This window comes from Cervus elaphus, chromosome 10 (assembly GCF_910594005.1).
Source record: "Cervus elaphus chromosome 10, mCerEla1.1, whole genome shotgun sequence".
In the NCBI taxonomy this organism is placed as follows: Eukaryota; Metazoa; Chordata; class Mammalia; order Artiodactyla; family Cervidae; genus Cervus; species Cervus elaphus.
The window spans coordinates 46,811,676-46,839,536 of NC_057824.1; the positions used below are offsets into that span (position 1 = coordinate 46,811,676).

The following is a 27,861-nucleotide window of genomic DNA, read 5'->3' on the forward strand; positions in this document are numbered from 1 at the left end:
GGACTGCATCCACAGAGCAGGCCCTTGATTTATACTTGTTGAATGAACAGGATATTCCACAGCCATTTATAAATGATGGACATGGGAGACTTTTAGTGACATGAGAAAACCCACTTGATCATGTTAAAAGGGAAAAAGCAGATTTTCAGGTTGTACATGCAACATGATTGCAAACAGCTAAGAAAAAAGTAAAAAGATAAAAACCAAAATAATAATACCAGGTCGGCCAAAAAGTTTGTTTGGGTTTTACTGTTATATTGTATGGAAAAACCCAAATGAATTCTCTGGCCAACCCAACACTTCCCTCTAGAGAGGATGACTGGCAATTTTACCCCTGCATCAAACTTTAACTAGTACACAGTGGACTATCTTACTTTTATCACCAGAAAAAGCCAACAGCTAACAGCTGTCCTCAAACCCATTTGCCTTCAGAGCTGGTGCCTCCAGCCAAAGCACCCAGCCTGACCCCTGCCCTGCGGGCACCCTGTGCCCACCCGCAGGAGGTTACCTAAGTAAAGCTCAAAGGGCACGGGTCTGCGTGGCACACAAGGAAGTGGGAAGATGGAGACCATCTCAGACCCCAGAAGGGGAATGAGTGGGGGTAGGGAGGTGGGCAGAGGCTGGAGTGTGAATGGGGCTGTGTTTTCCAGGCTGAGTGATGTGGGCAAGGTGCCATGCCTCCCTGGGCCTCCACTGCCTCATCCCCGAGGGAAGCCAACAGCGGTATCTGCCTCCTGGAGCTGGAAGGGTGTCAAAAGGAACAATGCAGCCAGAGCACATGTCCCTGCCCATTGCTAGTTAATTTTCAGAGGGATGTGGGCAGACATCAAGAAGAACTTCCAGGAGCCACTGGCCTCCAGGCTGGTCAGGAAGTGGCTCAAGTCCCTTCAGCTCTTCCAGAAGAACCACTACCCGCCACCCCGCCCCCCAGACCCTCACCCCTCCACCCTCGGCCCTACGCACCTTCCTTAGAGCCAGTGGCTGCCATGGTGGTGGAGGCCGACGTTGACCCCGTGGACGTCCGACCCATGGGGCTTGAGTGCTTCCCCCCGCGGCCGGGGGGCTTCAGGCCACTGGGCTTCTGCATGGCGGTGCCACTGGGTGGGCACGGAAGGTCCGTGCCGGTCACGTGCTCTCCGCCATGGTCACTCACCTGTGGGCAGACAACAGGAGGAACGACATCATATCACCAGATGACATCACACCCCTGGCCCCTGAAGCAGAGACCATAGTCACCCCCATTTTCCAGATGGGGAAGTTGAGGTACAGAGAAGTGCTCACAGGTGTGGGCTGTGCATGAGCAGATGTTGTCGGGACTTGTGTCCTGGTCTGCCGGACTCTGGGTCCGGCTCGCTCTCTCTTCCCAGGTCCTGGGCCCAGGAGGTGAGAATCAAGGGTGAGCTGTCTTGGGGGTCTGCAGCACTGGCTGTGTTAACCCCAGACGCCCCAGAGCAGGACCACGTGGGTCATCACGGCCACCGACAGCTGAATATGGCTCTCACCACCAAAGCACAGGCCGGCAGGTTCTGACATGCAGGGTAACCCAGCGGGTTACCCCAGTGGACCCCAGACCCTCTAGGACTAGCCAACAGCTCACATCCTTCTCGATGTGGGCGGACAAAGCAACATCTAATTTAATCAACCAGCTTCACCACGCAGGCCACATGCCAGCTATTGAGTCCAGCACCCGCCCACCCCATCCCTAGTGCAGGGACACACCCACACACAGAGGAGCTTATACTTGCCCCAAACTCGCACCAGGATGGACTCAGCATGTCTTCTGCCCGCCCTCCCACCGTTACAGCTCCCTGCTTTTATGACTAAGCAGAGAAGGATGCAATGCACACGGCATGCAGGGCGCTAGGGTCTGACAAAGGGGACTCCTGAGAGGGGAAGTCCCCGTATCCATGGTGATCAGTCCAGGGTACCGGGTAACAGCAAGATGGGCCTGGCTGCAGGGGGGTTGGGGAGAAGCAGAAAGGACAGGCCTGCCATCCCCTACCCCATCCCCACTGCCCTATGCGCACACCCTCTCTTGTACGAGGTGTCCGTGGAGCACTCACCACCCGCTGGGCCCTGTCCTGCCCCCAGAGCCGCAGGCAGGACGTGGCCTCTGCCTGGGGGGGCCCACTGTCCAGTGGGGAGAGGGGATACAGAGCACCGCAGACAGATAGAGGATCTGGGGAGAAAGCATCACCCCCCTCCCTGGGGCGCCGTATTTCATCCCACTGTCGGTCATAGAACACTGCTCCTTTTTAGAGAACACTTTTCTCCATTCTTTTTTTTTCCCCAATTTTAAAATTTTATTATTTATTTTTTATTTTTGGCTGCACTGCGTCTTCATCACTGCACTCGAGCTTTTCTCTAGTTGTGGCGAGGGGGGCCTTCTCTCCAGTTGCAGTGGTCAGGCTTCTCCTGTCGTGCAGCACAGGTTCTAGGGCACGCGGGCTTCAGCAGTCTCGGCTCCTGGGCTCAGCAGTCGCGGCTCCCGGGCCCTAGAGCACAGGCTCAATAGTTGCGGCGCACAGGCTTCGTCGCTCCAAAGCATGTGGGTTCTTCCCAGACCAGGGATCAAACCAATGTCCCTGCATTGCCAGGCGGATTCTTCACCACTGAGCCACCAGGGAGAGCCCCTTTTCTCCATTCTTGATGCATATGATCTATGTGTGCACGCTAAGTCATTTCAGTCGTGTCTGACTCTGTGCAACCCTATGGACTGCAGTCCACCAGGCTCCTCTGTCCATGGGATTCTCCAGACAAGAATGCTGGAGTGGGTTGCCATGCCCTCCTCCAGGGAATCTTCCTGACCCAGGGATCGAACCTGCATCTCTCATGTCTCCTGCTTGGCAGGTGGGTTCTTTACCACTAGTGCCACCTGGGAAGCCCCATATGACTTATGTGAGCTGACCCCAAATCCCCACACCTAGAGTGGACACACGACCCAGGCCTGGCCAGAGCCCCATGGTTAGCTGAAGGAAGGTGGTGTGGCCCAAGGAGCATCAGGGCCCAGACTCTGGCTGGAAGCTTTGGGAAGAGTTGCTCTTCTTGTTCCAGGGCTGCCTGGGTGTGGGATGAAAGCCAGGAGCTGCAGGGTTGCCACAGGGCAGAGCCTGCCAGGGAGCAGCGTCAGCACAGAGAAAGCAGGGCTGAGTCCCAGGATTCGGAGGGCCTGGATCCAGCTGAACCTGAAGGTGGTCCCTTGAGCCCTTCACTCACATCAGCCAACAAACCTTCACACACACACAGGCATTGTTATATCTTTTTGCCTAATTCTCTTTGAGGGACACCGGCAACCGATTCCCAGGAGGCTCAGTGGTAAAGAATCTACCTGCCAATGCAAGAGACGTGGGTTCAATCCCTGGGTCTGGAAGATCCCCTGCAGGAGGGCATGGCAACCCACTCCAGTATTCTTGTCTGCGTGGACAGAGGAGCCTGGCAGGCTACAGTCCATGGGGTCGAAAAGAGTCAGACAAGACTTAGCGACTGAGCACACATGCACGTCACCCGCAATCAAATAAGTTCTGACTAATACAGAAACTGACCCACAGTGCTCCCAGCAGGAATATACAAAGTGTCCCTAGAATGGCTCTCAGGCCAGCAAGATGAGCCAGCAACACTATTGCCCATCCTGGCACGGCCATGGGAAGAGTCAGCTCCTCACACAGGGCGGCTGGACATCACAGCAGAGGAAAATGAACTCCTCTGAGCCACAGAACGGTGGCACCTACATGCCCAAGTGAGCTGATGGGAGCGAGGCATACCTGCCAGCCTTGACCTGCACCCCCACCCCCAGAACCCACCAAATCCAGCATTCTAACCACCTGACCAGCTACATAATACCCCAGGAATTCTGGGCCCCGGGAGTCACTTGCTGTTAGGCATGGGTCAAGCTACAAATCATGTATCTAATAAATGTCATCTATCACCAACGTATAAAGAACACTTGGCCTTCCCTGGTGGTCTAGTGGTTGAGGATCCACCTGCCAATGCAGGGGACACCAGTTCGATCCCTAGTCCAAGAAGATTCCACCCACAACTAGTGAAGCCTCCGTGCCCTAGAGCCCGTGCTCCGCAACAAGAGAACCCACCGCAATGAGAAGCCCTCACACCGCAACTAGAGAAAAGCCCCACAAACAGCAACAGACCCAGTGCAACCAAAAATAATAAATAGATGGTTTTTAAAAAGAGAACACTTGACAACTTACTAATAAGACCTAATAAACGAAATGAACAAAATATCTGAATACCCACTTCACCAATGAAGATGTGCAAACAGCAACAAGCAAGTGGAAAGATGACCAACATCATCAGTCATGAGGGTAAAACGGATCAAAACCATAACGCGACCCCACTTCACGGAGCGGTTAACATCGGAAAACCTGACAATATCAAGTACTGATGACGACGTAGAATAATCAGAACAGATTGTTGGGAGAAATGGAAAATGGTGCAAACCCGTTGGAAAACAGTTTTTGACAGTTTCTTGAAAAGTTAATATACACCTACTATACAACCCAACCACCGAAGAGAAATAAAAACATATATCCATATACACATTTGTTAAAAAAAAATTGTTCATAGTGACCTTATTCACAAAACATGGAAACACCCCAAATGTCCATCAACTGGTGAACACATTTATATGATAGTACACAGAGGCCCCTTGGCATCCTCAGGGGATTGGTTCAGGACCCTCTGCAGATACCCAAATGGGACAATGCTCAAGTCCCTCATATAAAATAATATCATGCAGTCAGCCCTTCGTACCTGCAGATGCAGAACCCAACTATCCTTTTTTTTTTTGGGCCATGCCATATGGCATGGCCACTGGAGCTTCCCTGTGGCTCAAACGGTAAAAAATCTGCCTGCAATGCAGAAGACCCAAGTTTGATCCCTGGTTTGGGAAGGTCCCTTGGAGAAGGGAATGGCAACCCACTCCAGTCTTCTTGCCTGGAGAATTCCATGGACAGAGAAGCCTGGCAGGCTACAGTCCATGGGGTCGCAAAGAGTTGGACGTGACTGAGTGACACTTTCACCTTCATGTGGCACGTGGAACCTTATTTCCCCAATCAGGAATTGAACACACACCCCCTGCATTGGAAGGCAGAGTCTTCCCCACTGGACCACCAGGGAAGTCCCCGACTACAGATATAAGCAACAATATTGAATGAGCCTCCAAAAACAGTATGCCAAGTGAAAGAAACCAGACACAAAAGACTACATATTGTTTGAAATCTGAAAACTACAGACACAGAAAGATCACCAGTTGCTGGGGGTTGGGCAGGGACTGACTTCAAACAGGCACAAGAGAACATTCTGGGTGGTAGAAATATTCTAACATTGAACTGTGGTGATGGCTGCCCACCCATATGTTTATCCTAAAAGTCATCAAACTGTACATTTAAAATGGATAGATTTAATGGTAGGTAAATTAGATCTCAACATTTTTTTTAAATCCACAAAAAATAAAATTCCTGAAGACTCCCCACAGAAGTTGGTGCAAATGGCCTTCCAGGCCCTCCTCGCACCCCACCATAGCCCTCCCTTGCCCACTCCACTCCAGCCACACTCGCTCACGCTAAGCATGTTCTGGCCTCAGGGCCTTTGCACATGCTGTTGCCTCTGCCTGGAGACATCCAGTGTGCTGCTCATCTCCTTCAAGCACCTGCTCCAATGTCCCCTTGGAAGAGTACAACCCCTGCCCACCCGGCTCCTGCTTTCTATTTCTCTACTGCCTGAGGATAGGACTTGAGTCTGTTTTGTTTCCTGGGGTATCCTTGGTCCTGATGTAGGCCTGGTGCCTACAGGTGCTTGGTCAATCACTTGAATGGTTAATGACACTGGCTTATCAGCGATGAAAGGCCTGGGAGGCTTCCCTCACCTCCCCAGGGCCCAAACTTCAGGACTGAGTGGCTTGTAATGATCAGCCCAGCTGGTCGTCTGACACCATGGCTTTTCAGGGAGCTGATCCACTCACTAGCTTGCCTGCCCTCTGAGACAGGGACCAGGCATCAAAACTGTGTCTGGCATTCCAGCCTCGCCAGCCAGCCTCGCTGACGACGACCCTGCATTTCCTCACCTCTCACCTGACACTCCTCGCATCCAAGACTCTGCCTGTGCCTTTTTCTCCCACCTGCTTCACTTCACATATTCCAACCACATATGAGACACTTGGCCCAATGCCGCCTCCTCCAGGAAGTCCCCCAGGACCCACAGAGACTTCAGGATCACACACTGAGCCAAGAAGAGAGGATACTGTTCTCTTATCTTCATCTGCCTCCCGGGAGCCCATGGGCCACCCTGGGTGGGGCCACAGTCTCCTCTCTGGGAACCCCAGCCTTAGCACGGTGCCTGGCACAGAGCTCATGATTCAGAAACCCCACAGGACAGCACATTTGCTGTGGCTCAGAGGACAACAAATCTCCAGAGATACTGCTCTCAGGGGAGGCTTCTGGAGGCTCCCATAGTCGCCCTCCTGCACTCCCAGGCCCTGATGACCCGGGAGCATCCAGAATGAGGCACCTACTGTGTGCCAGACTATACGCCCTGGTGAGGCAGTGGGCATCCTACAGGTGAACATCCGATGGGCAGCAAAGTCCGAAGATGCACCCAAAGCCACAGACAGCTCAGCAGCTGGGCAGGAGTCAGACCCAGGTCTGGCCCCGCCTCCCGGCGCTGCCTGGACCAGGCCTGGAATAACATTTGTGAGACCCCTGGCCTCTGGGGAGAGCGCCCACGTGCCTCCCTGACAAAGGAGACCAGAGAAGCCGGCGGAAAGGAGCAGAACCCAGGCGGTGTAACCCAGTCCCCGGAGGGCTGGGGTCAGGGGAGGAGAGGCCAGCGGCCCACCCCCAGCCCCACCCCCGCCCTCGCGCGGCGAGGGGGAAATGGAACAGGAAGAGGGGGAGGAGGCCCCTTTATGACTCAGCCCCGCTCGTGGGATACAGGAAACGAGGGGTTTCTTGGAAAAAGCTGGGACATGGGGACATGCTGGCCTCTGACTACGCTGCGGCCGACGGGTGAGGCCTGGGCGGAAGTATTGCTTTCAGTCACGGAGTCCAAACTCCAGACCCATCAGGAGTAGCTGTAGGGCCCTGGCCGGGTGTGAGCCTCAGCGGCATCACCTGTAAAATGGGAGGGCACACTGCTGCCACGTGGGGAGCACGGACGTGCGAGGCCGCGGAGGCAGCCCCACGAGGGTGCCTCTGTGCCCAGCACACAGGCTGTGCAGAAGGGGCGGCGTCTCTACGATCAGGTCTCTGTTATGTTCTCCGCAGGCGCGGAACGCACATCCCGCCGCCTCCTGGGACCCGGGGCCACGACAGGGCGGGCATCGCAGAGGCGGGCGAGGGCGGGCGGCATTCAGACCAACAGGCCCCTCTTGTGCCGCCTTCAATCGCCATTGACCGAAGACAAACCGGGCTGCATTTCAGGGTTTCCATTTCAGCGGTCCCCGGGGGTGGCCGGCTGCAGTTTGCGGGGGAGGAGGAATGGGGCCCAAGAACTTTCTGCCAATCGGAGGCCCAGGGTGCGGCCCGGCAGATCGGGGAAAGGTGCCAAATAGGACAGCGGAAAGCCCATGCCCTCGTGCCAGCGTCGCCCAGAGAGCGCGGGAGGCGGCACCAGGAAGTGGTCTCCCAGGACCAGACCTCAGCTCAGCCATCAGCCGCAACCTGGGGTCTCCTGCTGGAGGGCAACCCTCCCCCTCCGCCCAACAGAGGTGGCTGGGGGGGGGGTGCTGCGCCTCCTCCCCACCCCACGGATCCCCGCGGCCTGGGTGCCCAAGCTCCCCCTGCTCTTCTGAGCCACGTGGCAGCCAGAGATGGACTCAGTGTGGCCGCCAGCCCACTCACCGCAAACCCAAAGGCTGGAGACCACAACAATGCCATGGGTGGGGTGGGGGAGGGGAGGAAGCGTGCTGTAACCGGGATCACGGGGTGGGGCTGGGGGCCAGGCTGGGGAAACTGCGGGGCACAGACCCCACCCTGCCAGGCCGACCAAGCAGCTGAGGATTTAGAGTGCTTAAAGTGGGGCGGGGGTGAGGGGTATCCAAAGACTGAAAGGGACACTTGGCTGGCGGGGGGGTGGGGGTGGGGTGAGGGTCTCCCAGTGGTGCCCGGACACTGGGATGCGGGCGGGGAAGGGATAAAGCACCAGGGAAGACATCAAGCAAAGAATCCAACCGTTTGCATGGGCTTTTTTTTTTTTTCTTGGAAGGCACAAAGAAATCAGTTTTATTACGTCAAGTATGTATATACGATGCAGAGAATTTCTAATCAACCCTTTAAAGTTTTTTGCTCTGTTTCATTTTTCTACACCTTTGAAGAATATTTTTAATTGTATTATTGGAGTATAACTGCTTTAGGATGTTGTGTTAGTTTCTGTGGTACAACAAAGTAAAGGATACATGTATCCTTCCCCTCTTGAACCTCCCACCCCCTGCCAATCCCACCCTCCAGATCAGCATAGAACACCAGGCTGCGCTCCCTGGGCTATACACAGCAGCTTCCCACTAGCGATTTATTTTTATTTATTGATTTTAATCGGAGGACAATGACTTTACAATATTGTGATGGTTTTTGCCATCCATCAATACGAACTGACCATAGGTAGACGTGTCCCCTCCATCCTGAAGCCCCTTCCCCAGCTGTTTTACACTGAGCAGTGTACACATGTCAATGCCACTCCCCCAATCTGCCCCAGACTCCCCTGCCCACCTTGGCCACACGGCCATTCCCCACGTCTGCGTTTCTATTCCTACCCTAAAGGTTCGTCTGTACCATTTTTCTAGATTCCATATATATATGCATTAATATACGATATATTTTTTTTCTTCTTCACGCACTTCACTCTGTGTCCAGATGAGCATTTCAGTGAAACATCCAGGAGCTGATGAGGATGAGGGGGGTGGAGGCTGTTGCGACAGACAGGGACTCCAGGAGGCCTGAACTGAGACAGGAGGCCCCCTCCAGGGGCTGGAGGGGACAGAGAGGGGACAGATGCTAAGCAGGTGGCAAACAGCGGTGGGGGGTGGGAGGAGGTGGGGTAGGGAGGGCTAAGGAAAGGATGGCGGGAGGCAGGCGAGTCAACGCCGGGAGGGACCTGGGAGGAGGGAGGGGCTGGGGCGAGGGCGGGGGCACTCATCTGGGGACACGCTAGGTGTGAAGTGATGAGGGTCTGGGGCACCCACCCGGTGTGCAGGGTCAGAGGCTGGAGGGGAAGAAGAAAGGGACCCCGGGCACCGAGCTGAGGGCACCCGATGACAGCGGGGCATGAGCAGGCCAGCTTTCGAGGAGACATGTGGGGCCTCCCCAGTCCCGCAGGGAAATGCAAATCCAAGCCGCCAGGAGATCCTGCTTCCCACCCAATCAGATGGGCGCAAAGTCAAAAGAGCAAGGTGATACCAAGTTACTGGAAAGGCCTCAGGGTAGGGCTCACCAGTGGGCCAGTGGGCACTGGGACGGAGCGGGGGCAGGGAGCCGTGTGGGTGCAGAGGAGACCCAACCACGGACCTTGGCCGAGCGTCCAGGAGGCACCTCCGTGGTGCGGACCCACAGCGCCCCCAGCAAATGTGGCTTGAGGGATGGGACTCGGGCGGGGCAAGTGGGGGCTTCATATCTATTTTTTTTAATTCAGGAGGCCTGGGTTCGATCCTTGGGTTGGGAAAATCCCCTGGCGAAGGGAATGGCTATGCACTCCAGTATTCTTGCCTGGAGAATCCCCATGAACAGAGGAGCCTGGTGGGCTACAGTCCGTAGGGTTGCAAAGAGTCAGACATGACTGAGCAAGTAACACTTTCACTTTTCATTATTTATTTGGCTGAGCTGGGTGTTTGATGCAGCACTCTCAATCTTCAACTTTCCTTGTGGCATGCAGGATCTTTTTAGCTGAGGCATGTGGGACCTAGTTCCCTGACCAGAGATCAAACTTGGGCCTCCCTGCATTGGGGAGTGCAGAGTCTTAGCCACTTGACCACCACACACAATTCCTGCTTCATTAGTATTTGTAAGATTTGCTTCTTTCAGTCCTGCATACTGTACATGGGAATTCACTGTGCCCTGTCTATTCTTTTGAGTGCCTAAAAATATTTCAAAACATTAAAAATTTATTTTTATTTATATTTAGGCTGCCTGGTGAGGCATGCAGGATTTCGTTCCCTAGCCCGGGATCAAACCCATGCCCCCTGCAATAAAAGTGTGGATTCTTAACCACTGATCTGCTAGGGAAATCCCTCAAAATACTTTCTAAATTAAAAAAAAAAATTTTTTTTAAAGATAGACACAAGGAGAGAGGGAGAGAAAACAGTTTCCACCCCCTCATGCACACCCACCAAGAGGAATGGGGGGCAGGTCCCAAACAGGTGAACCCCAGGTGCTAACCCCAGGCTCCAAATGGTGGGCCCTTATACAAGCATGGTATGAGTGCTCCCAGCCCTGCCCCACTTGGCACCCCAACACTCACACTTGCATTAGAACCCCAGTGCTACCCAACCCCCAAATCCAGTGTGACCACCACCCCCATGAGCCTCCACCCAGCCGGTACCTGTCCCATCCTGCTGGGGAAGGAGGTCCATTTGTTTGCATGTGACTGAGGCTCGGGAAATTTCAGCCAGTGGTGAAGCTGGAATCCCCACGGTCAAGTGGAGAGTGAGGCAACCTCCCTGCGAGTCCTGCCAGCTCACAGCAGCCGCCGCTGAAGCCTGGGAGGGCCGCGGAGGTGGAGCCTATCTGCCTGTGCCCCCCGCCCCACACCCATCACCCGGTCGGCGGGGACCACAGCCCAACATTCACACGGCTGCCGGCCAGCGGCAGGACACTCCAGGAAGGACGGGGCAGTGGTGAGCCCCGTCTGGGGTCCAAGTCGCCCTGGGGATGCCTGGCAGCCATTCAAAATGTGCGGAAGGGACCCAGCCCAAGCCTCACAGCTGCGCTAGGGTGGGAACCCAGGCTAAACCAGCTGATGTGGCTTCAAGGAGGGGGGAGAGAGGACGAAGCTGGGGAGATGACAGGGCAGGAGCACCCACAGGACTGAGGACGGAAGGACAGGCGGACCTAAGAGCCCTGGTCAACTCCCCATCTCCCTGGTACCTGCAGGGGGAGACACAAGCAGGGGCTGAGTTCAGAAGGCCGGGATGTGGTCCCACCTGCTTGCCATCCTGCCATCCTCACAGCCCCTGAGCCTGGGGCTGCGATTCTTAATTTGTAAGTCAGTATCTTCCTTGTCCTGCCCACTACCAGGGCGACTGCAGAGCTCTGGGAACAGCCAGCCTGTCAGTCCTCTCTGAGCTGGACAGACTGGGGTGTGGCCATCTTCCCTTGGGCTTGGAGTTCAGATCCTGTCTCCCAGCAAAGGGGATCAGGGCTTCCCCTCCCTGCCCTGCCAGTCCAGCAAGGGGAAGGAATGTGGATATACTTCCCTGCATTACACACACACACACACGCAGCTGGCATGCTCAGAACCAGGGCACAGCCCTGGCCCCAGAACCCCAGCCCTAGCTGCGTGGCCACGCCCCCAGACTCAGTGACCAGACAGCTTGGATCCTCCCGCCACTGGTCTGGGACACTGGACAGGCATTAGCCTGACTCTGCTGGATGGGGTCCCCCATCAGACCCAAAGAGAAGGGCTAGTTGCCCCCTGACCCACCTTTATTCCCATTTCACGGAATGGGAAAACTGAGGCCCAGGGCAGAAATGTGAAGTGAACAGGACAGTAACAGACAACTGCCCAAATGAAGAAGAGCTGTGCTGGGCAAGAAGGTCCTTTAGATAAGACAGAATTGGAGTCACGGGGGAGGGCGGGGCTGCCGAGGTCACCCAGCCATCAGGGCAACAGGAAGGAACGGGCTCTGGTATCCTGCCTCCCCGGCCAGGATGCTGATCCAGTCGTCTTTCACTACTTCCTCCTTCCCTTCTGGTTTCCATGGCAGCTCCATCTAACCCATCCAGGCCAGGGCAGCTGCAGGAGAGCCACCTATCTCCTCGGTTCTCCTCCCCAACCCAGCGTGCTGGGCCTCCTCCCTGGCGTTGGGATTTGCACAAGCAACTCAAAAAGACCCTTGAGCAGAAGGAGAGTCTTTACAATAAGTGGTGCTGGATCAAATGGATAGCCAAGAGGGAAAAAAAAAACAAACAACCAAAAAACCCCATGATCCTTTCTGTGACTGGCAGAATAATGGCTTCACCCTGGTCCTTGTGAATATTTCAGTTTACGTGGCAAAAGGGAATTAAGGCTGCAGATAGAACTAAGCTGCTAATCAGCTGACCTGAGAGGAAAAGATTATTCTGAATGATCCAGGCAGACTCAATGTAATCACGAGGGTCCTTATAGGTGGAAAGGGGAGGCAGGAGAGACAGAGGCAGAGAGATGACTGCCTGCAAAGGACCCGGTCTGACATTGCTGGCTTTGAGGATGGAGGCAGGGGCTGACAGCCAAAGAATGCAAGTGGCCTCTAAGAAGCTGGAAAAGGTTTCCAGAAACAGATTTTTCCTTAGAATTCCTAGAAGGAATGCAGCCCTGCTGACATCATGATTTCAGCCTGGTGAGATCCATGTCAGACTTCTGACCTCCAGAAGTGTAAGATAATACATCTGTGTTGTTTTAAACCACTGAGTTTGTGGTCATTTGTTATAAGAGCCACAGGAAACTAATACGCTTGCTTCACATCATACACGACAATCAGCTCCAGACAGAGGGCAGGATCTGAACGTGAAAGGTAAAACAATACAGTTTTTAGAAGACATGAAAGAGGATCTGCCTACCGCTGGAGTAAGGCAAAGATTTCAACACAGGAAGTGCTGAAAGGGGAGAGATGGACAAACTGGACAATATGCTTCTGTGACCCAAATGATACCACTGGGGTTAGGGGGAAGGAGAGAGAGAGAATGAATTTGTAATGGCCTGTATTCTGCAAAGGATTCCTATTCAAAATATGGAAAAAATTCATCAAATCAAGTGAGAAAAAACTCAACAAGACGTGACCAAGCGCTTCACCCCAGAAAAGGGTATTTGAATGACCAATAAACAGATGAAAAGAAGTTCACCTTCATTAGTCACCATGACAACACTACATCCACTGGAATGTATAAAAAGGAAGCATGGACCCCAAGTGTTGGTGAGGATGTGGAATATCTGGAATGCTCGTGCACTGCTAGTACAAGTGGAAATTGGTGTAAGCAATGTGGAAAACAGTCTGGAGTTACACACCGCAGCTGAGCGTGACCCAGCAATCCCACTCCTAGCTATGTGTGAATGCATGCTCAGTCACTTCAGTCGTGTCTGACTCTTTGCAACCCCAGGACTGTAGCCTGCCAGGCTCCTCTGTCCATGGGAATTCTCCAGGCAAGAAACTAGAGTGGGTTGTCATGCCCTCTACTAAGGGATCTTCCCGACGCAGGGATCGAACCGGCATCTCTTATGTCTCCTGCGTTGGCACTTTACCACTAGAACTACCCGAGAAGCCCATTCCGAGCTATGTCGCCACAGAAAAGTGTACATACATGCACCAGGAGGCAGGGACTATCCCCAATATCCCCCAACTGAAAATAACCCATATATACATCACCGTCAGAGTGAGTAAATAAGTGGTTGTTTACTCACACAACGGAATGAAGCACAGCAATGAGAATGAGCGAACTACAACTACAATATGCGTGAATGTACAAATATGTGTATTTGTACAAACACAAATGCAACAATATGTGTGAACCTTGTGAATCTCGAGTGAAAGAGGGCGGCTGTGAACGTGCTTAAGGTTTGATCGTATGCTTCCATTTAAAAGGAAGGTCGGGAAAAAAAAAAAAAGGGAGGTTAGGGATTTCCCTGCTGGTCCAGGGGTTAAGAATCCCCCTTGCAATGCAGGAGGCACCAGTTCGAACTCTGGTCCGCGAAGATCCCACATACTGCCTGGCAACTGAGCTTGTGAGTCGCAGCTACGGAAGCCTGCATGCTCTAGGGCCCGTGCTCTGCAAAAGAGGCCACGGCAATGAGAAATCCACGCGCCACGACTAGAGAGTAGCCCCCGCTCGCCGCCACAACTAGAGAAAGCCCGCACACAGCAACGGAGACCCAGTGCAGCCAAAAATGAGTAAATAAAGTTTTTAAAAAGAAGCTCAAAGGCAGGCAAAAATGTACTGATGGTGCCAGAAATCGGGGAAGGGGTCACCCTTGGGTCAGGGGTGTGGACCAGAAGGAAAAACAAGAGGGGCTCTGGGGGAGCTAGCAGGTTCTGATTCTGGCTTTGAGTGCTACACAGGTATTTCAGTTTGAGGAAATTGAACAAAATACTACACTCATGATAAACACACTTGTCCGTATGGACGCTGTACTTCAACAAAAAGGCTTTTGTTGTTTTTTCAATTCCCTGGGCTTGGGGCGAGTGGCAGCAGGAGTGGAGGAGGCAGGCAGGCCCAGATCATCACACCAGGTGTGGTCCCTACTGCTCTGGGGCCTCCCCACCCTGCGGATGACCCCAGCCAGCACCTAACCATCTGGACCCACTGACGCATCTGACTCCCCCCAGGGCCTGTGGACTGCTGACAGGCAGGCTCCAGCCCCATGGGCTCCAGCTCCCAGGACCTGGCACCGAGGGTTTCTGTGCTCAATAGGCTTCCAGCACCAGCTTTCTTCCCTAAAGAAGGCACGCTGACTCCCATCCCAGCATCCTCTCACTCCCAGGCCTTCCCCTGTAGGCAGGGGGTAGGGGGAGGCTGAGCCCGCTGAGGTCAGAGCCTGGCTCCTCACCCACATGAGAGGAGGGGACACTAATCAGGGCCCACGATGAACGGCCAGGTGGCGTTCAGAGATGTGGGTGGCGTGGAGAAGGGATGAACCAACCAGGGGTCCATGGGTACCACTTACACCTCTGAAGGGCCAGCCAGGGCTGCTGATGGGGGGTGGGGGGCGGTGCAAAGAACGGGGGAGGCGCGGCATAATTTAGTGGCCCCAGAGGTGAGGTCAGTGACTAACAAGCCCTCAAAGTCTGTATTTTCTTTTATTGCTTCCAGGTAGGCACTCCCCATCAAGGCCCCCCCAGTCACCAAATTCTGGCGGAATATCACCAACGTCCAGGCACAGCCACGCACAGTCTGTCACATCTCCAGGCCTTTGCACACTCTGTTCCTTCTGCTAGAATCCCTTCCTCTCATCCACTGGCAAGATCCCTGGCCTCTCTCACTGAGAACAGCTTTAAGGGTAGGTTCTTAGAATATCTTGTTTGTTGCAGGCTCTTGGTACCTAGGACAGCGCCCAACCCACAGGGGAGCTCAAAAGATGTTTAAGGAATACATGAATGAATTAAACGCCCTCCTCTGCCTCCATCAGCTTCCCAGGTGGCACTAGTGGTAAAGAACCTGTCTGCCGCTGCAAGAGACATAAGAGATGCAGGTTGGATCCCTGGGTTGGGAAGATCTCCTGGATGAGGACATGCAACCCACTTCAGTATTCTTGCCTGGAGAATCCCATGGACAGAGAAGCCCGGTGGGCTACGGTCCATAGGGTTGCAAAGAGTTGGACACAACTGAAGTGACTTAGCATGCACACATGCACACCTCCAACATCCTTCTCATGTTGAGTTGGAGGCCCATGGCAGCTTGTTACACCCTATGGCCACGCTCACTGGCCAGCTTGGAGTGATTTCTGGAAAGGAGAGAGAGGAGTAACTCAACATTCCGACCAACTCACATTCTTCTAGAATCCCAGAGCCAAGCACACCTGGCACACAGCCACTGCTCACCAGTGAGTCCAACAAGCAAAGAATCAGGTAGTGAGCCCCCTGTCACTGGGGGTAATCAAGCAGAGACTGCCACCTACTCTCAGAATATCAGTTTCTGCTGCCCTGAGAGGCTCTCATGAGCCAGCACGGCTATTATCACTGTCAATAACAACATGAACCAGAACTTGCTGAGCATCTCCCCCAGTCCAGGGCTGGGCCGCCGCAGCTGTTCTCTGCACTGTGAACCTGGGTGGTGTGCTGGGTGCAGGAGTCCAGGTGGGCTGGGGCTCTATCCCCCGCCAAGCTGTTTCGGCCCAAGGAATCACAGACCTGTAACATTCATTCTGCTGCAGGAACATCTAAGCCCTTTATAGATATTAACCTGTGCAGAGCAAGCCTGTGAAGAAGATGCTGTCATGAGTTCCACTTACTAGCCGGGAAACTGCAGCCCAGAGCCAGCAGGTCGCTTCCTGGGGATGATACAACTGAGCAGTGGCAGGTGAGATTCCCACTCAGGTCCCCCGGCCGTGGAGTTCACACTCTTAAACACTGATCTTTTTAAAAACTTATTTATTTGGGGCCATGCTCCACAGCATGTGGGATCTTCGTTCCCCAACCAGGGATCGAACTTGTGCCCCCTGCACTGGAAGCATGGAGTCTTAACCACTGGACCACCAGGGAAGTCCCCCTTAACCACTGCTCTTGACTTCCTCAGAACTGAGACCAACGCTCCTCCATGCACTGGGTTGGGAGAACAAGGGCACAGTTTGAAGCAGGAGGTCAGGAGGGCACCCCATGGCCCTGGGTGATGAGACCACAGTCCACAACGTGTCTGCCAGCTCCCTCCTGCTTCTGGCCTGTTTCCTGGGCTCCTTCTACCCAGCGCCCTGAGCTCCAGCTTCCCTGAGATTCTCCCTGCTCCTGAAGACACCCCAGCCAGTTGCCTGCTATGCCGAAATGTTCTCACCCCTCTCCCGTGCGCATGCTAAGTCGCTTTAGTCGTGTCCGACTCTGTGCGGCCCTATAGACTACAGCCTGCCAGGCTCCTCTGTCCATGGGATTCTCCAGGCAAAAATACTGGAGTGGGTTGCCACTCCCTCCTCCAGAGGATCTTCCCGACCCAGGGATCGAACCCGCATCTCTTATGCCTCCTGCGCTGGAGGTGAGCTCTTTACCACTAGCGCCACCTGGGAAGCCCTTCACCCCTCTTCCATCCTTTAGCCAAGTCCTGGGGCCCAGCAGGTGTGTCCGGAGCTCTCTGCACACCCCTGTATCACAGATTCCCTGGCACCCTCGCAGGATGGGGATTCTCCAGCAGGGACCAGTTGGGCTCCTGGTTCCTGGGGTCTCACCCCTTCCCCTAGAGCCCACCAGGCCCTCGTGGAGGGGACTGGCTGTGAGCATCAGCCCCAGCTCTCGGCTCCCCTGCAGCTGCTGCTAAGAAGCCTCCGGGAGGAGGGTTATTAAGATCACAAGGCGGCTGCAGTCCTCCCCTCCCTCTGCCAGACTCCCTCCCAGGACCTGCTGCCCCTCACTCAGGCTTTCATGTTATATATAGCAGGGGCTTACACAAGATAATGTGACAATGCGAAGCCACTCCAAACTCTTTATGTCCCCTGGATCTGGCTCCTAGAAAGCTGGGTCAAATTACTACCAATAGAAGGTGCCGCAGCCCCTCCGGCTTCATCTGATGTTTGCTAACCCAGGCTGCCCCTGCCCCGATTGTCTCACGTCTTTTCCATCTTGTTAGACTGCGTTTATCTTTGTCAATCACCTCGAGTCCTTTCTGGAATTGGACAAAGAACACAGGAGACCCTTCTGGGCATCTCCTCTCCTCCGCTCTGCGTTCCCAGGGCCCAGCGCAGCCCTCGGTCAGAGAGAAGCTGAATGTGGGCTGAGCGAGTGAATCTACAAGCAGATGAACTTAGGCAGGGAACAGTCTACAGCATAAGAGGGAACAGCAGGAGCGAAATCAGGATATCTGCCACGCATGTGTGTGTGTGCCAAGTCGCTTCAGTCGAGTCCTACTCTTTGCGATCCTATGGACTGTAGCCTGCCAGGCTCCTCTGTCCATGGGATTCTCCAGGCAAGAATACTGGAGTGGGTGGTCATGCCCTCCTCCAGATCTTCCCGACCCAGGGATGGAACCTGCATCTCTTATGTCTCCTGCACTGGCAGGCGGGTTCTTTACCACTAGTCCCACCTGGGAAGCCCCCAAAATCAGGATACAAGGTAGCAAAAAAAAAAATCAGAAAACACCTAATGTCATTTCCTCCTTTATCACAGGGAGGGTCCTACAACCAGATGCCTGACCTCACAGTGGGCCTGGAGTGGTGGGCTCCATACTGAGCCCCCAGGCCGGACACTCAATGCCCCTCTGCCTCCAAACTTCTCCTTCACTTTTCTCTCTCTCTGCCCCTCAGGAAGGCGCTCCTTATCGACCCCGAGTCTGCCCATCCTTCAGGACACAACGCAGTCCTGTTTCCCCCTGAAAGCCCCCCCGGCCATCCCACCCACGCCATGCCCTGCCTCCGAGTCACCCTCGGGGACTTGAACCATTCTCGGGGGCAGTGACCCCATTAAGCATGGAGGCTCTTCTACTCTGGCCTTCAAAATGTTCCATAAAGGTACTGATGTCATTTATACTTTCAGGAAGGGGGCTTACATCTTCCTGATTTGGCAAACGCCTCTTGAAGGCAGGCTCTGAAACTACGGTGCATTCTGCTCCCTCCACGCTGAGGGGCTGGCTTCCGCTCAGCCATCACCCACTCCCACCCACCACGCTGGATGCTGGAGAGTGAGGCTGGGGCACCCGGGAGGGGAGCTGAGGCCAGCCTGGGGGTGAGGAGGAGCAGATCAGCCCTGCGTCACCTCCTTTAGGGATGAGAGATTGGAAAACCAGGCCCTCATCCTGAGCCCCAGATTTCCCCTCTCTCGGTGAAGAGACCGAACAGGCGAAGATGGAAGTGAATGAGGGGCGAGCATCTCTCTGGGCTGCGACTGAAGTCAGAGGTACGTTCCAGGGTCAAAGCCAGGGCGCTCCGTGAAGTCGGCAGCCAGTAAGTGCACGTGGCCCCAAACTCAAGCCTCGTTAATCAAAACCACCTGCTATGCTCTACTTTCTATTCAGAGGGGAAATGTTTCATTATCATTCTGAAGCATTTCCTCTAAAAACAGGAGCTCTGTGTTACTGTTTCTGTAGGCCCGGCAAGGAAAGGAGAGATGGGATGGGGTGGGTCCCCTGCTGGCACCTGCCCCCCGCCCGACCCCGGTCCCCTGGTGCTGAAGGGGAGCCTGTCCTGGGCCCCAAGCCCGGGTGGGGAGGCCTGCAGTGGGCTCCCAGGGATGGCGAGCCCCCCACTCCCCTGTCCTCCCTGCAGCCCACACACCCCACCTCATAACCCCGTACCAACTGTGCCCAGCCCTGCCCCCCACCCGCAGACCCAGAGACGGCACGGCCTGCCCTCCAGCAGCCCAGCAGATGGGGTGGGCGCCCTCACCCAAGCTGGGCCCACCCGGCTCTCCGGTACCCAGAGACTGAGGGGGGTGGTCCTGTGGTCTCCAGCTGAAGCCACCATTCAGGGCGGCCACGCCAGCAACTCAGAGAGAGGAGCCGCGACAGAGGCACCGGGAGAGGACAGCAAATGAAATCCAGAGAGAGGAAGGCCGGAGGAGGGGCTGCCTGCCGGCTTCCCGGGTCCTGGGGGAGCCAGGCCGCCTGCAATTGTTTCCTGCAAAGTTCCTTTCCTCTCAACTCCCCTTTCACTTAACCTAATTGGAGGCGGTCCCTGTTTAAAGCAACAGAATAATCCAAAGAGAGGTGTCGGGGGCCCTCCCCCTTCTCCCAGCTCAAGGCCAGGCCTGCCCATCAAGCCCAGGTCACTAGACAGTTTATAAAAGGTGAGGCCCTGGGTATATAAAAGGCAGGGCCCTGCCAGTTGGGAGCGGGCCCTGAGAGCCAAAGAGGGTCTGGACTTTGAACTTGAGGCCTCGGGATGGAGGTGTCTGAGGAAGTCATGGCCAAAAACCTCGCTTTCAGGAAGTGAACCAGATAGGTGGGCGGGTGGGGTGGTGGAAGGAAGTTCTGTCATCCAGGCACACCGCAGGTGCTCAATAAATGCACAGAGGGACTTCCCTGGTGGTCCAGTGGCTAAGACTCCAAGCTGCCAATGCAGAGGGTTCGGGTTTGATCCCTGGTCAGGGAACTAAAGAGCTTGCACGCTGAAACTAAGACCCGGAGCAGCAAAATAAATAAATAAATGTAAATCCGTGGAGGGCAAACAGGGAAACCTCTCCACGTCTTGAATTCCTCATCCATAAAATGTAAGCAATGTTATCAAGATATCTACAAACTAAGACACGCATTCAAAGAGCTTCAAACAGTTCCTGGCAGAGTAAGCACTCAGTATGCCTTGTTGTTGCTGTTTTTTAACCTAAACAAAGGCTGACATTCTCCCCAAAGCCCACTAGGCAGGTGCTTTGGTCTGAAGGTGACCTCCCTCCTCCAGCTTCATAAGTTGAAATCCTATCCCCTAGGGAGACAGTGTTAGGAGGTGGGGCCTTTGGGTGATTAGGTCAGGAGGGTGGAGTGCTCATGAATGGGATTAGTGCCCTTGCAAAAGAGACCCCACAGAGCTCCGAGCCCCTCTACAGCTTGAGAACACAAAAATAAGTGCAACTCGGAAAAGGGTCCTCACCCAAACCATGCTGACACGTGGATCTCAGCCTTCCAGCCTCCAGAGATGCGAGAAGTAAATGGGCTGTTTAAAGCTACCTAGTCTGCAGTCATTTGTTAGAACCGCTCAGACTAAGATAACAGGGAACCAGGAGCGTCAAGAATACAGCTTCTCTCCTCTGGGCGCTGAAGCAGAGGTGGGGGGAGATGGCACCAAGAAGGCAGGATCGATCTTTAGGGTGGCAGCTCTAGGGACAGAAGGGTCAAGAGGAAACTGTCCCCCACCTCGTGGGCCGGAGCAGAGGGAGCAAGAATGGCATCACCAAGGGAGGCTGGACCATAACAGAGAACAGCCCAGGGAGGAGGCTGCGCTGAGGCAGAGAACAGCAGGGGCTGGGGCAAGGCTAACTGGCAGGACTGCCTGACAGTGGACAAGCAGCTGGGGAGGGGACGGGCCGGGCCACTCGTGGGTGTAGATGGAGGCTGAAGGGCCACCCTGACAGCAGTGACAGCAAACACCAGGCATTCTCTCCACTGCAGTACACACGCTTCGCACACATTTATCTATCCATCCAATTCTCTCAACAGCCCTAAAAGGTAGTCACCTTGAGTATCCTCATGCTACAGATGGGGAAACTGAAGCAGAGACAGGTATCACGACTTGTCTGAGGTCACACAACTAGTAAGTGGCAGGGCTGGGCTTTGAACCCAGGCTGCTAGGCTCCAGCAGTCAAACTTAATTGCCAGAGGGGAGAGCAGATGCTGAAAACGGATTGCTGCCTCTGCGAGTGGGTTCCTCACTTGGGACTTCAGGCTCTGGGCACGGAATTCCAGGCACCTCCTTCCCAGCCTGCCGGCTGCACCTGGGGACCCACAGGTGTACAGTCCTGCTTGCTAAGGCTCCCCCCAGCTCTCCTCCGCCAGACTCTTCTGCCTTTGAAACTCCCCTCCACCAGTCCCACCATCCCTCCCAGGCCAGGACTGCAGATGCCAAGGCATCCTGGGCTTATGGAGAAGGGCGTCATGCCCCAGTCACCCAAGCCCTTTGCTGCTCTTCTGACCCACCAGCCGCCCAGTCTCTTGCCTCTGTTTCTGACTCCCACCCCTTGCCCACGCTATTTCCTCTCCCTTGAGCCCCCGCCTTTGGGATCATGGCAGCAAACTTCTATGCTGGGCTCTGCCAAGCTTCCTGCTCCACCCACCCCCTCCTCCAGGTGTGCTCCCAGCTCCCCCAATCACTGTGCTCCACCAATGCTGCTGGGTTGTGCTCCATGGGGGCAGTGCTGCGCCAGCCCCAGGCAGTGCTGCCCAGGTGACTGCAGCTGGATGAATGAAGGGCTCATTGTTTACGTTACAACTGGTGCGGAGTCTTGCCCCCACGTGGTCCTCCCAGCACCCTCCTCCTCCTCTGCCTGCTATCCCTAGGCCAGCACCGTCCCCCATGAGCCTGCCTTGGGCATCTCACAGCAGCGAGGGCAGCGCCCCCACCCCCCCAAAACTGGACCTCCCACTTCTCACCCAGAAGGGAAGAGGCGGCAAATCAGAGGTTGGGGAATTCGCAGCTGGGTGGGTGACCTCCCCCCAGGTGCCCCCTCTTATCCAGGGTGGGGCTGGGGCTTGCGTGGCAGTGCCCAGTGGGCACCCTGCCCCGCCCAGGCCCCGCCTAAAGGACCCAAACGGGCGGGCCCTGGAGGCCCAGCTGTAGCATCCTCGGGGCGGTCAGGGCCCCTCCCCGTAGGGAGGGCAGAAAATGTGCTGCCTCACCAGCCACCAGCGCCAGCCTGGGGGGGGGGGGGGGGCACCCCTGCGGGAAGACGCCCCACCTCATCCTTCTATTCCCCCTGCGCCATGCACTTTAACCAAGTTTTGCAAAGGGCATTGGCCAGGCGGCCACAGCCCGTCGGGCGGGGGCTCCGTGTCCTCCCAGACCCCGGGTCTGGAGAAGAAGGGCCGTGTGGCCGCGCCCACCAGGCTCAGCTCTCCCCATCCCCCGCGCGGGGCCTGGGAGCCCAGAGCCCTGCGGCGCGTCCAGCCGCCCAGCGCTGCCCTTGGAAGGAGCGACGGGCGGCTCCCTAGCATCTGTGCCGAAACCCCGTTAGGGGCACCGAGGGCGCTCGGGATGCCTCCACCGAGGGGACCCGCAGCTCGGGAAGGGTTCCCCAACGCCGGCAGCGCCCCCTCCTCGCTTGCAGGCGACGGGGAAGTTGGGGCGGGGGGTGCACCCAGAACGAGCTCCCGCTCACGCCCACCCGCCGGGCCCCGACCCCTTCGGCCTCCCCTCACGCCCCGACAATGCCTCCGGGTCGGCCGCCCGGCTCCGGACCAGGCCCGGGGCTACCGCCGCCTCCCGCAATCCCTCGGTCCTTTGTTGCCCGGCGAGCCCCCTCCCTCGGGGTTCGTCCGGCTGTTCCTACCTTCGCCCCTCCAGCAGCAGGCGGAGCGGCGGGCGGCGGGGGCGCCCGACCCCCGTCCTCTCCCGGCGCCGGGGCACCGGCGGGGGCAGAGGATGCTGCGGCTCCCCCTCCCCGCGCGCCGCTGCCCACCGCCTGCAGCCCCTCCCGGCACCGGGGTTCCGCGTTCGCGCTCCGGGTCCGGGCCTCGCGCGCCGCGTGTACGGCCGGCTGGGCGGCGGCAGGAAAGCGGGGAGGCGCTGAGCCGGGCAGCCCTGGCCGCCGCCTGCGCTCCCAGCGGCGGAGCCCGAGCCGAGCAGAGCTGGAGCGGAGCGAGCGGCCCGGCTCCGGGAGGGAACAAAAGGGGCAGGCGCTGGGGCGGGCGCGGGAGGGCGGGGCCTGGCGCGGCGGGGGTCAGGCGGGCGCTCGCGCGGCCTCGCGTTTCTCAGGCTGCGGCGCCGCGCCGCAAGGGGGCGGGCGGGCGGAAAACGCCCCGGCACCTCGTCCACCGGCTCCTAGAGGCGGTCAGTGGCTGGGAGTCCGAGGCGTGCCAGCCCCGCACCTCGGCGCCGGGCACCCATCGGCGCTTCCATCGTGTGTGACGGAAGAGAGCATCCTTCAGCCTTGCTCGGCTCACAAGGATGTCCCAGACCCCTGAGAGAGGTAGAAGCTGCGGAGAGGACTGGGGAGGTTTCTGGAGTTTCCGGGAAGGCTTCACTGGGGAGGTGACGTTTCAAGTGGACAGGATGAGGAGGTGACAGTGTAGCGGAGCTACAAACTCCAGGTCTTCCTGGACGGTCTTGAGGCCAAAACGGATGGGGACAAACGGCACAGGAGTCTTGGTGATTTGCTTCCAACGCTTGTTTGGAAACAGTGGTCCCCGAGGTACAGATCGAACCCTGCACCATCCTCCCAAGGCAGGAGCTGTCTCCCGAAATGTCTGAGGACTGGCAGTTACCCGCCTACCCCTCCACCCCGGGGGAAGTCAAGGGCAGAGGCTAAGTGGCAGCCGAAGGGTGAGACGGAGCTGGATCCCAGCACCCATAGGTGCCTGGCTGTGGTTGGTCTCTGCATTTTGTTCTTTCCTTTACCCCTCAAGGCGCTAACCTCAATGCCTTTGCCCCTTTCTGGTTCCTCCCCACTTTCTCTGTTTGACAAGACATCTATCCCCTTGAAGCCCACCTTTAATTCACCTCCCCCTTACTGTATGGGAATGTGGGTGTTCAGGGAGGTGTGGCCAATACAGTAGGACTCTGGGAAGGGCAGGTACCAGGCCCGGGCTTGTTTATATGCCCTAAAGCACCCAGTGCAGAGCTTGGCCCAGCATGCCTTTAGAGCATATAATGACACCGTGGAGTTGGGCTTCCCCCGTGGCTCAGCGGTAAAGAATTTGCCTGCAGTGCTGGAGATGAAGGTTTGATCCCCAGTGGCTCAGATGGTAAGGAGTCTACCAAAATGCAGGAGCCCTGGGTTCGATCCCTGGGTCAGGAAGATCCCATGGAGAAGGGAATGGCTACCCACTTCAGAATTCTTGGCTAGAGAATTCCATGGACAGAGGAGCCTGGTTCACTCCAGTCCATGAGGTCCCAAAGAGTTGGACATGACTGAGCACAAACACATGCACACACTTCCCTCCACTGGAATCCATAATCTTTGAGAAATGAGTTAATTTCTTTAAATATATATATATTTTAAAATTTTTCAGCTGTGCCACATGGTATGCAGGATCTTTGTTACCCAATCAAGAATTGAACCCATGTCCCCTGCAGTAGGGTCTTTACCACTGGACCACCAAGGAAGTCCTCTTAACCTATTAAACTCAGTTTCCCCATAAATTGATAAATAATAAATTGGGGATAGTGTTTCCCTTCATCTCAGCAAACCGGTCCTGGTATTGATGACAGAGGCTGGAGCATTGGACCAGCCTTGAGAAGGTCCTCGGCTGGTTGGGGGAGCCAGACCTGGAGACCATGGCAGAAGGAGGGTACCCAGAGAGCCCGGTGGACTGCAGGCTTCTGGAGAGGGTCTTGGCATGAATGGGAAGGATGTGAAAAGGGCCGTGCTCAGGAAACATGGAGTGAATTTTTCCCCGTGGCTGGGATGGACGGTCTTGCTACTAAGAAATAAGACCGGGGGCAAAATGCAGTGATGAGAATCCAGCTCCATCACCTACCGGCTAGTGGGCCGTCCTCTCTGGGCCTTGGTTTCCTCCGTCTGTAAAATGGTCTAGTGACGCACTTATCTGCGAGGGCCGGCCATTATCAAGCTTGAACACATTAATCTAGGTGAAGTGCTAAGAATGAATAGCGCCTGCATTCGTGAAATGTGACCCTTTTTTCCCGAAGGGCGAGGTTAGAAAAGGACTTGAGTGCATATTGTGAGCACTGCCTCCCACAGCTACTTAACAGTCGATGCAGTCCTTAAAGGAAGGACCTTAAACCAGTCCTTCTCTGCTGGCTCAGCTGGCAAAGAACCTGCCTGCAATGCAGGAGCCCTGGGTTGGGAAGATTCCCCTGGAGAAGAATGTCTTCCTGCTCCAGTATTCTTGCCTGGAGAATTCCATGGACAGAGGAGCCGGGAGGGCTACAGTCCAACGGGTTACAAAGAGTAGGACAGGACTTAGTGACTAAATACGACAACGACAACAGGAAGGGAGCCCAGGATGATCACGGAGGCCAGGGGGCTCTGGATGACGGAAAGTAGGTAGGACTCAATCAGCAACAACTCTGAAAGTTCTCCGGGCAGCTCTTAGGGGCAGACTGAAGCCCTAAGAGACCAGCTGGAAGGCTGTGGGGCTCCAGGCTGGAGCTGGGGGGCTGGGAAGCTGTGGGGGAGGACAGCACAGGAAACAAAGGGAGGGGGCCAAACCAGGGCTTCTTATATATCTTTAGAGTATAAAGACACATGCCTTGGAACTCTGAAAGCCATGGAGACCCTCCCCAGAAACATGCAATACGCTTACCCGCCTACATGTGTTCACACATGCACACACACACACACACACACACACACACGAGTTTTGCAGGCAGGTTCAGGCCATTCACAGACCCTGGAAGCCCACCTGGTCTGTGCACCCAGGTTCTAGGGTGGTAGAGAGAGCTCAGAACAGACAGGGGTCAGTGGGATATAACAAAAAATGTGATTTGTCCAAATTAGGGCGGTGGGGGTCGGGGGTGGGGGGGAAGGGGGTGACCAGATCAAATGACACCTGGGCCCTGGGGGCACCTCTCCCTTCTGTGACTTCCGAGGCTTCCGGAACCAGAAAATTGGCCAAAGTTCCCAGGACCTCAGCCCATCAGGGACGGACTAAGAAGTCTAAGTTTCCTTGCTGGAAATGAAACCACCATTTAGTCCCAGCCCCTCTTTGCACAGGTGGGGAAACCAAGGTTTAAAGAGAGGCAAGGGGACTTCCCCGGTGGTCCAATGCCAGAGGCACGGGTTCGATCCCTAGTCCGGGAATTAAGATGCCACGTGGCAAAAAATAAAAAAGAGAGGCAAGGGTTTACCCAGGTGCCACCGCGATACACCTGAGCTCACCTGTGCCGCCCCAGCAGGTTCCGTCACTGCCTCCTCCCACCTCAGCCCCCATCAGCCCCCTCCTCACTGACAGCCCCACCCCCAGTTATTCAGCGCAGCAAGAAACACCCCAGGGTACTAGCTTCTCCTCACCTGAACGGTGGGCGGGGCTGCAAAGGGGTGACTCAGCTGGGAGTGAACAAGCCAGGCTTGTTCCCAATGAGCAAGGAGACCTGCTTCTACCTTGGTGCAGCTCGAATGTGGAGGGTGGAGCCGGGCACGATGCCCCGGGCATCAGACCTGGGGAGGGGGGCTGGGGGAGCTGGGGCTCTCCCCGCAGACCTCTCACCCAGCCTTTTTGTCTCCACAGAAAGTGCTGATTTGCCCGTTTTTCTTGCTGACACGGGCAGTGACTGGCAGCCCCACAAGAGGTGGGGGCGGGGGGCGTTTCATGGGAAGAGCCTGTTGGGAGTAACTGGCTGGTCAGGGCAAAGCTCTCTGGGGAGGGGGGTGCTTGCAGGGGGCGCAGTCCCTCTCCTGAGACACGTGTTATTGTTTAATTTGTTAGAACCAACGGGACATTCACCTGATAGAATATTTTGTAACCTCCGGACTGCTGTTCACAAGGAATTTGTAATAAATGACCTGAGAAACATGCCTGGATTTCTGTCAAATGAAAAAAGCATAGCATGAAATTGTGGTCCAGTTGAATCTCAACCTGGTAACCCATCAAGAGGGGAACTTGTAACCGTGGTGACCTTTGGGTGGAGAGACCCAATGGGACTTTTCCCTTTTCTGCCTTTTCCAACAAAAGAAATGTAAACCCAATCCCGTTTCTGTTCAAACCACTGCTTGGATGTTGTGCGTCTGTTAAAAACACAAAAAAATGATTGTTTGGATGTTGTCGTGGCCTTGGACTGGGAGTGACATCACCATGGAGACGTCAGCTGAGGCTGCCTCACTCTGAAAGCCACACCCTTACTTTCAAACACAAGGAGGTTGCCTGAGCCCTGTTCTTCCTCAAGAGGAAGCCGTGCCCCCTCCCTCCGCTGGATACAGGGTTGATAACAGCCCGTACCTGAGCTCAGTGAGTGACCCAACACTGGCATTTCTGAGGAATTATTACAGGGTGAAAGTGAAAGTCCCTCAGTCGTGTCCGACTCTTTGTGACCCCATGAACTATACAGCCCATGGAATTCTCCAGGCCAGAATACTGGAGTGGGTAGCCATTCCCTTCTTCAGGGGATCTTCCCAACCCAGGGATCGAACCCAGGTCTCCCGCATTGCAGACAGATTCTTCACCAGCTGAGCCACCAGGGAAGCCCTTATTATAGGGTAGTTGTATGGACTGTGGAAATCCGTAAAGACCACCCAGAGGAGAAGCAGCAAAGGCTGTTCGTCCAGTGCTTGCTCTAGCAGGGGCGTCAGAAGCATCACTTGTTTGGCAGAGACTCACGGGCCTCCAGGGAATGGGAGTGCTTCAGAGAGGACCTGAGGGAAGGCACAGGGATGTCTCTTTTTTTGACTGTACCGAGTCTAGCTGTAGCCAGATCTTCAGTGTTGGTTGTGGC

The 27,861-nt window shown here is 55.6% G+C and overlaps 2 protein-coding genes across 3 annotated transcripts in view; one reads left to right on the top strand and one right to left on the bottom strand.

Annotated features, from left to right (window-relative positions):
- CLIP2 (CAP-Gly domain containing linker protein 2) overlaps nt 1–23,130 on the bottom strand; it is a 75,269-nt gene extending 52,139 nt beyond the window's left edge. Inside the window, exons 1-2 of one of the 2 annotated variants that reach the window (XM_043914940.1) lie at nt 22,799–23,130; nt 964–1,153 (exon numbers count right to left, since the gene is read on the bottom strand). In XM_043914940.1, the coding sequence (XP_043770875.1) occupies nt 964–1,087 (124 nt within the window). In that variant the 5' untranslated portion in view covers nt 1,088–1,153; nt 22,799–23,130. The remainder of the gene's footprint in view (nt 1–963; nt 1,154–22,798) is intronic. The other variant, XM_043914941.1, reaches the window with a different exon arrangement.
- Nucleotides 1,142–23,293, top strand: LOC122702021 (translation initiation factor IF-2-like). Its single transcript, XM_043915540.1, has 10 exons — nt 1,142–1,263; nt 1,368–1,523; nt 6,948–7,019; nt 7,278–7,553; nt 18,133–18,279; nt 19,090–19,235; nt 21,988–22,118; nt 22,312–22,478; nt 22,577–23,140; nt 23,224–23,293. Exons 1-10 carry the CDS (start codon nt 1,142–1,144, stop codon nt 23,291–23,293), a joined length of 1,851 nt encoding a protein of 616 aa, XP_043771475.1.
- The last annotated feature ends 4,568 nt before the right edge of the window (nt 23,294–27,861 follow it).

What these genes read in the sequence shown, in the direction of transcription:
- LOC122702021 (XM_043915540.1), top strand. Translation starts at nt 1,142, where the DNA reads ATGGTCACTCACCTGTGGGCAGACAACAGGAGGAACGACATCATATCA. An exon ending in GCCCGGCAGATCGGGGAAAG is followed by an intron (nt 7,554 to 18,132) that starts GTGCCAAATAGG and finishes TCTGCCCCTCAG; the next exon opens with GAAGGCGCTCCTTATCGACC. An exon ending in TCCGGGAGGGAACAAAAGGG is followed by an intron (nt 23,141 to 23,223) that starts GCAGGCGCTGGG and finishes CGCGTTTCTCAG; the next exon opens with GCTGCGGCGCCGCGCCGCAA.